The sequence below is a fragment of the Ascaphus truei genome, chromosome 9, assembly GCF_040206685.1.
Source record: "Ascaphus truei isolate aAscTru1 chromosome 9, aAscTru1.hap1, whole genome shotgun sequence".
NCBI classification, from domain to species: Eukaryota; Metazoa; Chordata; class Amphibia; order Anura; family Ascaphidae; genus Ascaphus; species Ascaphus truei.
Genome location: NC_134491.1, coordinates 54,808,878 through 54,823,059, shown reverse-complemented (window position 1 = coordinate 54,823,059; position 14,182 = coordinate 54,808,878). Strand labels below are relative to the sequence as shown.

The 14,182-nt window shown below is 45.7% G+C and overlaps 1 protein-coding gene across 7 annotated transcripts in view; it reads left to right on the top strand.

Moving 5' to 3' along the window:
- Positions 1 to 14,182, top strand: part of CEP170B (centrosomal protein 170B) — a 51,517-nt gene that overhangs the window by 4,027 nt on the left and 33,308 nt on the right. For 4 of the 7 annotated variants that reach the window (XM_075614928.1, XM_075614931.1, XM_075614926.1 and 1 more), the window contains exon 2: positions 6,883 to 7,023. In XM_075614928.1, coding sequence (XP_075471043.1) covers positions 6,919 to 7,023 — 105 coding nt within the window. In that variant the 5' untranslated portion in view covers positions 6,883 to 6,918. Of the gene's footprint in view, positions 1 to 6,434; positions 6,615 to 6,882; positions 7,024 to 14,182 lie in introns of those variants that run through there. The other 3 variants (XM_075614927.1, XM_075614929.1, XM_075614930.1) reach the window with 2 other exon arrangements.

The following is a 14,182-nucleotide window of genomic DNA, read 5'->3' as shown; positions in this document are numbered from 1 at the left end:
CTTGTGAGGAGAATAACCTATGAGAGGAAGGTGTCCTGCTATGTGGAAGTGCTTCTCTGAGGGGAAGGTGAAAAGGATTTCCTTTCTTAGGCTGCGTCCATAGAAGGACAGGCCGTGCTGAGGCGTGCGGACGCTCCGCGCTGAGCCCCTGCATCCTCAATGAGGATGCCTTGAGAGGGGGCTCACGCGAGCGTCCGCAGGCGTGCTCAGGCTTTGGAGATTTCAGCTGAGCGCCAAGCTGAAAACCTCCAATCACTGCACAGCAGCGTCAACGTCACGGCGCCGTGACATTGACGTCAGTGCGTCACGGGCGATTGGCCCAGCGACGTCACTGCCCCGCCTCCAACCACCTCCCCCCGGCTCCCTTCGCGCACGCTGGCTCGCCTGCAAGTCCGTGCAATCGCGCTGACTGAAGCAGGCGAGCCTCAGCGTTAGCGCGCCTCCGCTCTCCCCACACCTCTATGGCCCGGGCCTTAGGCCTCGTCCAGGGTGGTGCTGGGCGGGCGGGCACACTCACGCTGGCTGCGATGAAACACATTGCGGCAATGTGTGTGGCCAGCGTGAGCAAGCGCCTGCGCCAGCTCGGCGCTTAGAGCTAGCAAATTTGATTTTGCTGCTGGAAGGGCGCCACGTGAGCGGTTCGCCCAATGAGGGCGAACAAGCTCCGTGACGTCGTGGCCGCGCCCCTGGGCGAGCGCACGCCTAGCCGACCACAAATCGCCCCGGCCGAGCAGGGCGCAGCGCACGAGCGCCAGCGTGCCCGTTCCCTGCCTGGCTGCAGCCTATGGCTGAGTCCCCGCTGGCGCAGAGAGCGCTCCAAGCATGAGCGCCGGGTGTCCTGCACGTACGCAGGGGTGGGGGGGCATTGTGGGTAGTTGAGCGTGCTGGAAAGTATCATTTTTTTGTTTACCCAAGCGCTGAGTGTGCGTGCACAGCGTGAGCGGGGACTTGCATATATCTATATATGTAAGTAACCGCCGCAAGCGCCGCCTGCTCACGCTAGCGGGGACGCAGCCTAAGGGAGCAGTGGAAGATGTGTCTTACTCGCTGTGTCTGCTCATGGAAAAGAGAGCACACTTTCCTGTCTGACAGGAACAAGATAAGGGGCATAACACTATGCAGATAAATGCAGGGGGAGAGGACTAAACCAATCTCGAATATGAGCATTGGGAGGTTGCCATGGTAACAGGCTAATGGCTGTGTAAAGTAGATTATTATTTGTAACAATAATGTTGCAATATACACAGCTCTGGCTGCTTCAGAGCAGGGAAATCATGCAATTTAGGTGGGGAGGGCTGGCAGCCTGAGCGCAGAAAAAAATACACAGAAATAAACAATCCTTTTCCAGGACAATGTTTTTCATTTTTAAATCTGATGCTTTGTTCAGGAGATGTAAGCGTTTTAAATATGAAGTGGGCTGGAGCTTAAAATGGAGCTCTCCCCAGAGTCCATAAAGGCTGCCATTTTTACCCTCAAAAGTTAGAGATTACACAAAAAAAAAAATTATAATCTGGTTTTCCTTTAGCACTTGAAAAGCATTTTTGAAACGCGTTAAACTCGTACAGGCTTCCGGATGGAATTGCTGCATTACAAGGAGCCGTCCCAAGTAATAACTAGTTCACCAATGTTACTGGCTTCTTTGGAAAGATTTAAAATCACCTGGAAGGTCCACATTTCACTTGCGTGGCCTGGGAGAAACAGATTGAGCCACCTGTGCTGAAGCAGGGATATCCTGAAAACCTGACCTGTTGGCGGACCTTGAGGACTGGCATTGCCCACCCCTGGTTTAAGTGTTTTTCAACAGCAACTGTGTAATGCCCAATATTATTCACCTGCCTATTATTCTCCACCCTGTGTGGTAGTGATGGCATCATAATCCCATACCTAGAAGAGGGAGATTGACGATGTGTAACACCTGTATGTTGGAAAAGGCTGTCTCTCAAACAGCTGTGTCACAAAACCGTTTACATGAAGACTGTAAAAAATCATCCAAATAATTTGATCGCTACACTTCATTGAAAAAGACAAGAATTACCTGTGTTTAACCTATTACACATACCACTTGTTCATTTTGGTCTTAAAACAGCACTCCTGTGGACCCCCTGCTTCCAGAGTTCTCTACCTTCGTAGGGGGTGCCGGTAGCGGCTCAAATGTCCTGCGGCCAATAGGAAGCCGTGACATCATCCCTTGCGGATTCCTATTGGCCCACGTGACCCGGGACATTTAAACTGCAGAGCGATACTGGCAACCCCTAGGGAGGTATGTGTCTCGGGAAGCAGGGGGTCCACGGAGCTGAAATCAATGTGGTTCCACTCCGGAGAGCCCCTGCTTCAAACCTGTTAAATAAAAACACACACAAACAACACAGGGTCCCCAGGAGGGCTGATTTAAGATGCAGTGCAATCTAGCTGGTCAGTTTGGCCACAAGTTGGAAGGATAGGGTCGCCCTATGGAAACGAGGGACCTCCGCAGTAGATGGTCTTTTGATATATGTATTACAGGCATACCCCGCACTAAGGTGCGCAAAGGGACCAGAGCATGTATGTACAGGCAGTCCTCGTTTTACAACGCTTCGCTTTACAACGAATGGCTTATCCAACGCTAGTTAATGCATACCTATATTCATTTTTACAACGCCAAAATGGCTTATCCAACGCTCTTACGACGCTTTGCAACGTTGTGTATGTGTGTGTGTATATATATATATATATATATATATATACACATTCACATAAACAATGTTGCAAAGCGTCATAAGAGCGTATATATATATATAATATAATACTATATAATATTATATTATACTATATAATATATTATTTATTATGTTATATTATATATATAATACAGTATATACACTATATAATTTATGTGTGTTTTGCATATCTTATTGCCTGCATAAAATATTTGGTGTATTTTAGTGTTAAAAATGCCTTCAGGAACGGAATCTTTCATTTAAACAGTGTTCCTATGGGAAAACGTGTTTCGCTTTACAACGCCATTTTGAGTAACGCATTGTGTCGGATAACCGAGGACTGCCTGTAAAGCGAAAATGTACTTAAAGTGAAGCAGTACCTTTTTCCCACTTATCGATGCATGTACTGTACGGCAATCGTCACATACGTGCATAACTGATGTAAATAAGGCATTTGTAACAGGCTCTATAGTCTCCCCGCTTGTGCACAGCTTCGGTACAGGTAGGGAGCCGGTATTGCTGTTCAGGACGTGCTGACAGGCGCATGCGTGAGCTGCCGTTTGCCTGTTGGATGATATGTCCTTACTCGCGAGGGTACTTAAAGTGAGTGTCCTTAAAGCGGGGTATGCCTGTATTCACTGATATGTCGCCTTCTGTCCGTCCCAAACACAAATGGAACAAGGTGGTAATTGGAGGTTAGCACTAAAGTTGAGCACGTTAACTCACGAGTGGCCACTGATTGAGCCACCTGTGCTGAAGCAGGGCTATCCTTTAAAACCTTACCTGTTAGTGGCCCTTGAGGACTGAAGTTGGCGTTCCCTGTGTTAACATATTGATGCTGTCCGTAATAACGTGTGTGTGTGTGTATTTTATTTATTTATAAAAATGTTTAACCAGGAAGTAATACATTGAGAGTTACCTCTTGTTTTCAAGTATGTCCTGGGCACAGAGTTATATACAAATAATACATGGTTACAAATACATAGTTACATTAAGTGAGCAGGGTTATACATTATATATAAGAAATTGCATGTACAGTTAAAGATAAAGACTAGATTAAAATGTGAGACAGCTTTAGTGCGTGTGTGTGCGCTAATAGGTAGTACAGACCTTCATATAATGAATGGTACAGTATGTACAGTATGAAGGTAGTTAAGTGACTTTTTACACATGATGCATAAATAATACACATTTTGTTTACCTATATAATAAGACATTCGTTCTGTGTCAAAAACATTCTTAGTTAATATATAGCAACTTAATTCTGCCCTAACAAAACCAACTGACTTTTTCCAGGTTTAGACCGTGTTCAACTTGAACGATTTCTATTTTTAACGGTTCTATTTTTTAACATTTATTTTTGCACAAAGATGCTATTTATTTTAAGTGCACACCATTAACCTCTGTGCGCCAAAGTATTTGACTAAACCTTTTCGACCCTTGAGGTGCCCATTGAGAAAAATAACGGTTACAATTGGGGCAAACAAGTGCAATTACATTTGAAATTTCCGCGCATGACTTATGTCAAAAAGGCTGTTTCAACGTCAGTAGAAACGTTGTGATGACCGACCTTATTCTCTCAGCTTGTTTCACATAATAGGGTTACGTGTATACAACTCTTGGTCCTTAATCACTTCATAATTATAACCTATCACATTTCCGAGTTATAACTCCTGAGTTTAATATTTGGCTGCTTCCTGTACAGCATAACGTAAGCCACAGCATGTAACTCCATCTCTAACATTGAGAGGCTCGAACATTATTTATTTTTCAAATTACTTGCTCTTCTTGAAACAAACATTTTGATTTTCGTTTCTGTCCGGATGACTTAATTTTGAAATCCTCCAGTAGAAGCAAAATAATATTTGTAGGAACTTTTAAAGATGGCAATCTCTTTGAATGTTTTAAGTCTGCAACTTTGAAATCATTGCAACATTTTTAATTAGATAAAGGTATTTGTTTAGGTGGTACTCGTTATGGTAATATGTTAGACTGTAAGGCCTACATTTTGACGTACCTTAAATTCTCTGCATTTATTTCAGGTCCCACTAAATTATTTTCTATCATTCCACGGCCACTTTCTCTGGACTGCTCCTAATTGAAATGCATTTTAATATATATAAATTAAAAATGTATTTGTGCATAAAAAATGTGTGTGTGTGTGTGTGTATATATGTATATATATATGTGTATATATATGTATATGTATGTATGTATATATATGTATATATATATATATATATATATATATATATATATATATATATATATATTTATTTATTTATTTATTTAACAGCTGGCGCTCCAATTCCTAAATAACAAAGTGGTGCATGTCCTATAAAGATAAATAGAGAAAAGCAGTCCGCTCCAGCGAGAAGCAAACAAAAGACAGCACTCAAAGTAAATGAAAAAAGACCTGTAATCAGATGTAATACAGCACAAACATGACCAATGTCATGGAACAAGAATCACATCCCTGTTTCACCCCCCTCTTTCCTTTGCAGCTTCTGCCTGTCAGTTCTTATTTCAGCTGCATGGAGTTTGCACACACACACACACTGTGCCTGTGTGATATGTAACAATGTTGCATTTCTTGCCTCTGGGCATGTAATCAGTGAATTGCTACTGAAGCCTCGGAGATCCTTACCAGAATGGGCTAGTCTGCCCTCCCCCCTGTTTTGTTCACAGATAGTCTGTCCCAAGACTGTTCCTTTTACCCACATTGCTCCTTACTTCCTTTTTCACCCTGCAGACAGTGAGTACAGCACCTATCTCTGTTACTCTCCTATGGCAAGGCCATCTCTTTCTACCTGCTTCTAACTACAAATCATTACTACACACTATTCACAAGAGCCTGTATTTACTGCTGCTTTTCCAATAAAGTGAAGGAAATATTATAGGACTTGGAGTGATTTGGAAAGGGGGCTGAGTTAATGCTATCGGGGGCCATTCACACATCACACGTGACCCTGGCTTCAGAATAACCAACGTTTCGGTCCTGTGTAGTTCCTTCCTCAGGGCACCCAGGACCGAAACGTTGGTCATGTTTGTGCTGTATTACATCTGATTACAGGTCTTTTTTCATTTACTTTGAGTGCTGTCTCTTGTTTGCTTCTCGCTGGAGCTGTCTCTCTCTCTGTCTCTCTCTGTCTCTCTCTGTCTCTCTCTGTCTCTCTCTGTCTCTGTCTGTGTCTGTCTCTGTCTGTCTCTGTCTGTCTCTGTCTGTCTGTCTCTGTCTGTCTCTGTCTCTGTCTCTGTCTCTGTCTCTGTCTCTGTCTCTGTCTCTGTCTCTGTCTCTGTCTCTGTCTCTGTCTCTGTCTCTCTCTCTCTCTCTCTCTCTATCTCATATATATTAATGCACAAATACATTTTTGGTTTAAGGGTGAGTACTAAGGAATCAAATTACAGTGCTAAATTGTTAACATAAGTATATTTAGGAAGTAAAGTGATGCGCACCCTTTAATATAAAAAAAATTATAATAGGGTTTTTTCATAGACCAGGTGATACATTTTATAGCATTATTGTGATCTAAAAAAAAGTTATTTTTTTATAAAACAATTAGAATGTAATTATTATTTACAAAAATAACAGATTCAAAAAGATTTGCAATGGAAATAAATGTGTATATTATTGTGCATGTGCAAGAATAATACACCCCCCCCCCCCTCCTCCCCCACCCACTGAATAATAGTAGTTCCTACCTGATTCCATTCATTTTTCTTCTATTGCGGATACAGATGTTTTCTGGTCCCGAATAGTACGGCACAACATCTGTGGGAAATTGAAGCATGGTGTTAAATTGAAGTAATATCCTCTGCCCTCTCAGGCACCTCCACTACAAGAAAAGCATGATGCACTTATTCCCTGTCCCTGCTTGAGTAGAAGCCCACCCCTCAATCCTCCCTCTGCATGTGACTGTACTGTTTACTTAAAGGGACAGGATTGGTTAGAGCAGGTGGGTGGGAGGGGTGGGGTGGGTAGTTGCAACTCTGGTCCTCAAGGGCCACCAACAGGTCATGTTTTTAGGATATCTCTGCTTCAGCACAGGATTTGAGCGACCTGTGCTGAAGCAGGGATATCCTTAAAACCTGGCCTCTTGGTGGCCCTTGACGACTGTAGTTGGCCACGCCTGGGTTTGAGCCTGCCACCCTGCATCTCCCATTTGTTCTTTGTCTCTTTATGTAGGATGTTTAAAGGCTAGGTGAGGAGCCACAGATCAAGATGAGTGTCACTTCCTGGTTCCTCGTGAGCAGCTGTGGCACCCGCCACCGGTTGCCCCGTGAGATGATCTTCGTTGGCCGGGATGAATGTGAGCTTATGCTTCAGGTAACGAGATCCTTTCATGTCCGGAGTTTATAATATACCAAAAACTATTTTCTCATATAAAGACGGTTGTTTTACCATTTTTTTTTTTTTTAACCGTGGAACATATTAGATGCCAAGCGAAAGAGACGTAGGGCCATATTTACTAAGGAGTGCTACTCCATGAGATGTCTACCACCCCCCGACAGACCCATTCAATGGAATGGGCCAGATGAACCAAGCGCTGTTACTTTATTAGACACTTTTTCATGCTGGATGACCACTTGCCGCCACCATTGAGCCGCGCTGGACGGTGTCTCGTCAAGTAGAACTGCTTGGTCAATATGACTCTAAACCCCTTTCACTGCCAGAGGGGCCAGCAAAGGGGATATAGCAAGACCAGTGAAAATACGTTCCCATAAATGCTGGTTATTAATGGGACAGCTGCAACATCAGGATGTGGCTTGAAAAGGGCTGATGTTTCATCCGAAATGTTGGAATGAAAATGGCTTAAAATAAAAGCTCTGATTATCCATTGTGCCCAACCCCTTAGCATTCTCATTGATGTTCCCAGGCCCATCCCTAGGTTATGTGCCGCCCTTAGGCAAGCACTATTAGGGCTGCCCCCCCCCAATTCTTTTCCCCCAAGGTTGGAAGCAGGGGGTCTCGGTAGCTGAACCACGTTAATTTCAGCTCCCTTCTTCCTGAGATACTTGCTAGGTCCCCGGTGGTGACGGAAGCGTGCGCGGCGCACGCCAGTCACTAGCCTCAATAAGGCAGGCCCCAGTGTCTTCTCGCGTGTTGGCTCACGCAGTGCGGTGGCGCGTCAGCCAGCAGGGGAACCAACACGATTGTGTTCCCGTGCGGCGTCGCGGACACGTGGTGCGCCGGGAGCCAATAGCAGGGCAGATGGCTTGGACCAATGGGAGCGCAGTCCTTTGAGCTGCTGGGCTGTGATTTGTGTTGTTCCTGACGTCATGGCCGTGCCCCTCCCCCCCTTCCCTCCCCCCCCCCCCCAGTTTTGGACTTGCCCCCCTGCGCCTCCCATCGCTCCCTACAGACCGCAGATCGCGGTTTTAAGGTGCAGATCACCGGGGACTTAGCCTTACGTAGAGGGTACCCATACCTTCTGCTCAGGTTTAAATGTCCCGATGCTGCAGGCCAATAGGAAGCTGTCGTTTTTTAAACCTGAGCAGGAGATACTGGCACCCCCTACGTAAGTATCTTGGGGAGGGGACCCGGAGCTGGAATTAACATGGCTCGGCTCCAGAGACCCCCTGCCTCCCACCTAGAGGAAATAATATTTATTTTGGGGGGGTGAGCTGGGGGGTGGGGAAGGATTTGCTCCTTTAACTACTAGTTTTCCTGTTAGTTCTGCCGCCCCCTGAGACTTACCTGCTTACGCTCGTTGATGTTCCCCTGTGGACTAGAGCAGTCCGGTACCTTCCAAACACACAAGATTTTATTCTACTGCACTGGAAACCTTCCTATTTCCTGCGCTTCAAATGGACAGCGTTTTTAGAGTTCTTTTATTCGTTGTTCTTTCGATTATTACTATTGTAATTAGCGTTATATTTTTTCTGTACTTGCTGAGAAACACTCTGGGCTTTGTGGTTCTGGTTATACAATGTGTAAGCAGGTTGTATGATTGTGCTGTGCCACGTTTTTGACACTAGTAAAACTGTATGTGGAAGGCCGTTTCCTTTTAGAAAGAGGTTGGGTTATCATTGTGCATGTCTTGTGCATAAAGTAAAGTTACTGAACCAGGAAGCTATTATCACATATCTCATCCATGTTTCATTACCTTGTTCACATCCTGACAAAACCAGCTTATATAAGGTGCAATCCCATCTTTAGTGTGTTAATTGTTGTGTGCTTATATTGTGTTAATTGTTGTGTGCTTATATTGTGTTAAAGCAGGGGTGGCCAACTCCCAGTCCTCCAGGGCTACCAACGGGCCAGGTATTAGTCCACGGTGCGAGCACCGGCGCGTGCGGCTCTAACAAAATGCAGGGGATCTATGGGGCCGGCCATGGTGCGAGGATTTTTCAGCCGACAAAAGATTTTGGTTTGGTCTCGCGACGGCCGGGTCATATTCAGCCAATGGGGCGAACCACTCACGTCACGGCCACGCCTCCCGTCACTCCTCTGCCACGCCTCCCGTCGCGCACGTCATACAAAGCCCACGGGCCACGGATCGCTCGAGCTCCGACACGCGCGCGCTTGCTACATCCGAGGCCTTGGGGATACCCCTGCTGAAGCACAGGTTATTCAGCCACCTGTGCTGAAGCAGCCTCTTAGACTGAGCCACTGATTGAGTTACCTGTGCTGAAGCAGGGATATCCTAAAAACCTTACCTGTTGGTGGCCCTTGAGGACTGGAGTTGCCCACCCCTGTGTTAAAGGATACCACTTTGAGTCTCAGTGAGCTCTTACTCAAAATCAAGGACTATCTTTTCTAATAAAAAGTAGTACCCAACCTTAATTAGGTTAAATGTCGTCAGCGACACTGGATTGTAATGAATAGTCCACTGAATTTCTGCTTTCCGTTGTGGGAGAAATGAAGGTCCTCGGACAATTAATGCCTCTTAATTTAAATAGTCTGTGATTACAAATATGTTCCTTTTTAAGTGTGACATTTGCCTACAATTGCTTAAAGGCAGTGTTCCGAAAAGGAGGGTTTATTCTCTAGCAGAGTCCTTTAATGATAAATGTCACATGCAAATGTTATTTTTATTGAAAAATGTCAAACTATATATATATAAAAAAAAAATTCTATTTCGTTACATAGTTTTTTTTTTATTTATCACCTGCTTGTTGTGTGACGGTACGTGACCCAGATTTGTGCTCGTGTTGGTTCTTGAGAATTACAAGTATAATGGAAGTTTGTGCTGAGTTGATTCAGGATCTTGAAGCAGCCTGCGTGCCTTGCAAGACATTGCAAAGATAAGGGGTCAAAATCCTGCTACCTCCCTAATAAGACGTTCCTTTTGTTTGTTTAAATGTTTGGTTTCAAATCACATGGATTAAAGGCTTAATGCGCCGCCCTTTCTTTGTAAGGCTGAACCAAATAACGTGAGACCATACATAACGTTGGAAGAAAAGGTCACAGCTTTATTTTAACTTCCGCTGTTAAAACCCACCAGCCCAGCATGATCCATGTGAATGGGGGGGAGACCCTTGCCCAGCAGCCAGCAATTTTATCGCGCTCCCGTCCAAAGCGCCGCAAAATGGGAGGGGGAGATCCTTCTCAGCCGATCTTGGGCTGCATTCCCTCCCCCTCCAGCCCCTAGGGTCAGCTTAGGCCCAGCCCTAAAACTGGCGCCCAGCCTTTTACCAGCGTTGATTGGGGATTGGCTGGACCGGCCCTAAAGCCGGCGCCTCCAGCTCACGCCAATTGCCCGGAAAAAAGGTAAATGTTAAGTAAAATGACATTTACAAAAATAACTTTAAATTCCATGTAGCTTTTGATACTTCATGTAGGATTTTACACACAATCTACATCAATACATATTAACAGTAAGGTACTTTGTTTTATGTTGCTTTTCTGTGAACTGTACAGCAACCACAATAACTGGTTATGTTCCAAAGGTACACTCAGGGGGCCTTATTTACTAAGCAGTTTGCAATTCCAAAGTGCGGGGAAACAGTTTCAGGCGAGGAGAATCCGGCGTGAGCAGCCAACACAACACAGACAAACAATTTCTTCAATGTGCAGGTCTCCTCTGGGACAGAGATACAGAGTGCAGGTCTCCTCTGGGACAGAGATACTAAGTGCAGGTCTCCTCTGGGACAGAGATACTAAGTGCAGGTCTCCTCTAGGACAGAGATACAAAGTGTAGGTCTCCTCTGGGACAGAGATACTAAGTGCAGGTCTCCTCTGGGACAGAGATACACAGTGCAGGTCTCCTCTGGGACAGAGATACTAAGTGCAGGTCTCCTCTGGGACAGAGATACACAGTGCAGGTCTCCTCTGGGACAGAGATACTAAGTGCAGGTCTCCTCTGGGACAGAGATACACAGTGCAGGTCTTCTCTGGGACAGAGATACTAAGTGCAGGTCTCCTCTGGGACAGAGATACTAAGTGCAGGTCTCCTCTGGGACAGAGATACTAAGTGCAGGTCTCCTCTGGGACAGAGATACTAAGTGCACGGCTGTAGTCACCATGGACTCAGCCTAAGACAGAAATACAATGTGCAGCTCTACTCACAGGTTCATAATGAGGTTCTCTATTTAATGTGACAGCCAAGATCAGTGGACAGACAACGTTTCAGGGCCCATTTGGACCTTTCATCAGGTGTCATTGCTCTACTTTGTACCTCTGCCTCAGCGGAGACCTGCACTTGGAAGAAATTGTTTGTCTAAGCCACTGATTTTCAATCGGAGGTTCCTTCCGCGAGCACCCCTCACCGGTTCCATGGCCGCCAGTGGGGGTCAGCCGGGACAACTCTCCCTTGCTCTCCCAGGGCCAGCAGTGCGGCGGCACCCCCACCTTGCAGTGACACGGCGGCTCTGGAGCTCAGCAGCAGCAGCCGCCCGGTCTCTGCTATACTTCCTCTCCATGCCTGCTCCGGTTGGCGCCGCTGACGAGAGGGAGAGAGAGGCGTTCTCGCAGGGGTGCGGGTGTAGGTGGGAGTGTGTGTGTGTGCGCACGCAAGGGGCTGAATGTGGGGGGGAGAGAGACGGGGAGGGGGAGAGAGACGGGATGACGGGAGGGGGGAGAGAGGCGTTCTTGCAGGGGTGCGGGTGTAGGTGGGAGAATGTGTGCGTGCGTGCGCACGCAAGGGGCTGAATGTGAGGGGGGAGAGAGACGGGGCGACGGGAGGGGGGGGGAGACACGGAGGGGGGGAGAGAGACGGGGTGTCGTGAGGGGGGAGAGAGAGTCGGGGTGACGGGAGGGGGGAGAGAGACGGGGGGGAGAGAGACGGGGCGACAGGACGGGGGGAGAGAGACAGGGGTGACGGGAGGGGGGGGAGACGGGGCGACGGGAGGGGGAAGTCTGTTTCATCTGAAGCAGGGGATCCCTGGAGCTTAAATGAATGCGTTTCAGTTCCGGAGACCACCTGCATCAAACATATGTTAAAAAAAATCATTTAAAAAAAAAAAAAAAAGCATGATTTGCTCCTTCTTTAAGTGGGCTGTTTTCCCAGATCACTGTAACAGAATGAGGTTTGCGTGTGCAGTGTAGCCTTAAATCTTACCATTAAATGAGTTAGTTAATGGGGAACTTAGTTAAAGCCGCAGTCCAACATTAACTCCAGGCTTCCTGAGATACTTCCTGGGAAAGGTGCTGTTGGTACCTTTTTTATGAAGGTTTAAATTTGTGTCACGCAGGCCTATTTTTAGCATTGTGTCTTCCCATTGGCTCGTGTAGTTTGAGATTTAAACCGCCATTTTGTTTCCCCTGGAGGGAGGCCCCAGTGGCACCATCCCCAATAAGTATCTCTGGATGTAGGGGGTCCCCGGTGCTGGAAGTAACTTGGTTCAGGTCTGCAGACACCCTGCTTCTTATACATGTAGAGCAGGGGTGGCCAATTCCAGTCTTCAAGGGCTACCAGCAGGTCAGGTTTTCAGGATATCACTGCTTCAGCACAGGTGGCTCAGTCTGAGCCACCTGCGCTGCAGCAGGGATATCCTTAACCTGACCTGTTTGTAGCCCTGGAGGATTGGAGTTGGCCTCCACTGATGTAGCGAGAGAGAGAGAGGGGGAAAACAAAGTCTTGCCGAAACTACACCTTTAATCTTCCTTCAAATGTCACTTTGGCTGGGATTGGGCATTCTTCGCATAGTCTAGCATTGATGTGGTGAGAATGTGCATAATTAACCATTCATTTTTGTTGTTGTTGAGTTCTGAAATATTTAAATTGACACCGGCTTGCAAATGAAAATTCCCTTTAATCAGATGTGCAGCTGTAGCCCATGTGCATGACGGATCCTTGCTTTATACATTTTTATTAATCCCCAAAAATGCTAACCGCAAACATTTCATTGATATGATATGAGCATATATTTTTTGTATGTCCTGGTGCATAGTTACATGTATAACACCTCGCTTGAATACCTCACACATTTAGAGATACCTGTTTGAGTTCTGTATCTACGTTAAATATCTCAATGACATTTACATTATTAACATACTAACTGCAATTACTTTCATCCACTTATTTATCTTATGTTTAACTTAGTGTGTTAAAGAGGGCATCACAGCAATTGGGTTGCTCTCTGTGTACACACACACACACACACACACACACACACACACACACACACACACACACGTAAAAACACACGTAAAAACACAACTCGGGTGAAATTTCTCAGTTTCATTGCAGTGAATGTTTCATTAATACAGTGTTTCCCAACTCCAGCCCTCAGAGAACCCCAACAGGTCAAGTCTTAAAGATATCCCTGCTCCAGCACAGGTGGGTCAATCAGCAGCTCAGTCATTTTGACTGAGCCACCTGTGCTGGAGCAGGGATATCCTTAAGACTTGACCTGTTGGGGTTCTCTGAGGGCTGGAGTTGGGAAACACTGCATTAATACATCTGTGCTAGTACAAAAGACAAGTGTGTGTGTGTATATTTTTTTTTTTAATGGAATTGGAAGGGTGGAGCTGTGGATGACTCCATGTTTACCTCCATCCTTGCATGTCCTGCCCAGCCTATTTTTGCTGGGGCAGACCTGTACCCAGTCACAGACCTTCTGTTCTAATAAGGTTGATTTTTCAAGTGTTCCTGATGGAGGGGGGGGGGGGGGGAGGAGAATCTCACTTTACCTAAAATGTCTGGACTTCTCATATTTACCATTATAATGCACCACAGCTTGTTCTCAGTGAAGAAGCAATTGAAGGACCAAAGTGAACGAATAGCGGTGACATGTTTAATATAGGATATATATAGTGTGTGTGTATGTGTGTATATATATATATATATATATATATAATCATACCATACCATACCATACCAAAACGAAATCAGCAGGCAGCACTCCAGAATTGAACAAACAAGTGTATTGAAAAAATAAACACACAGCCAACATTTCGGTGGTGCCTTGACAAAGGTCCCATTCGTGGACCGAAACGTTGGCTTTGTGCTTATTTTTTCAATACACGTGTTTGTTCAATTCTGGAGTGCTGCCTGCTGATTTAGTTTCCAAATGGTTTTGTATGTATGTATGTATGTATA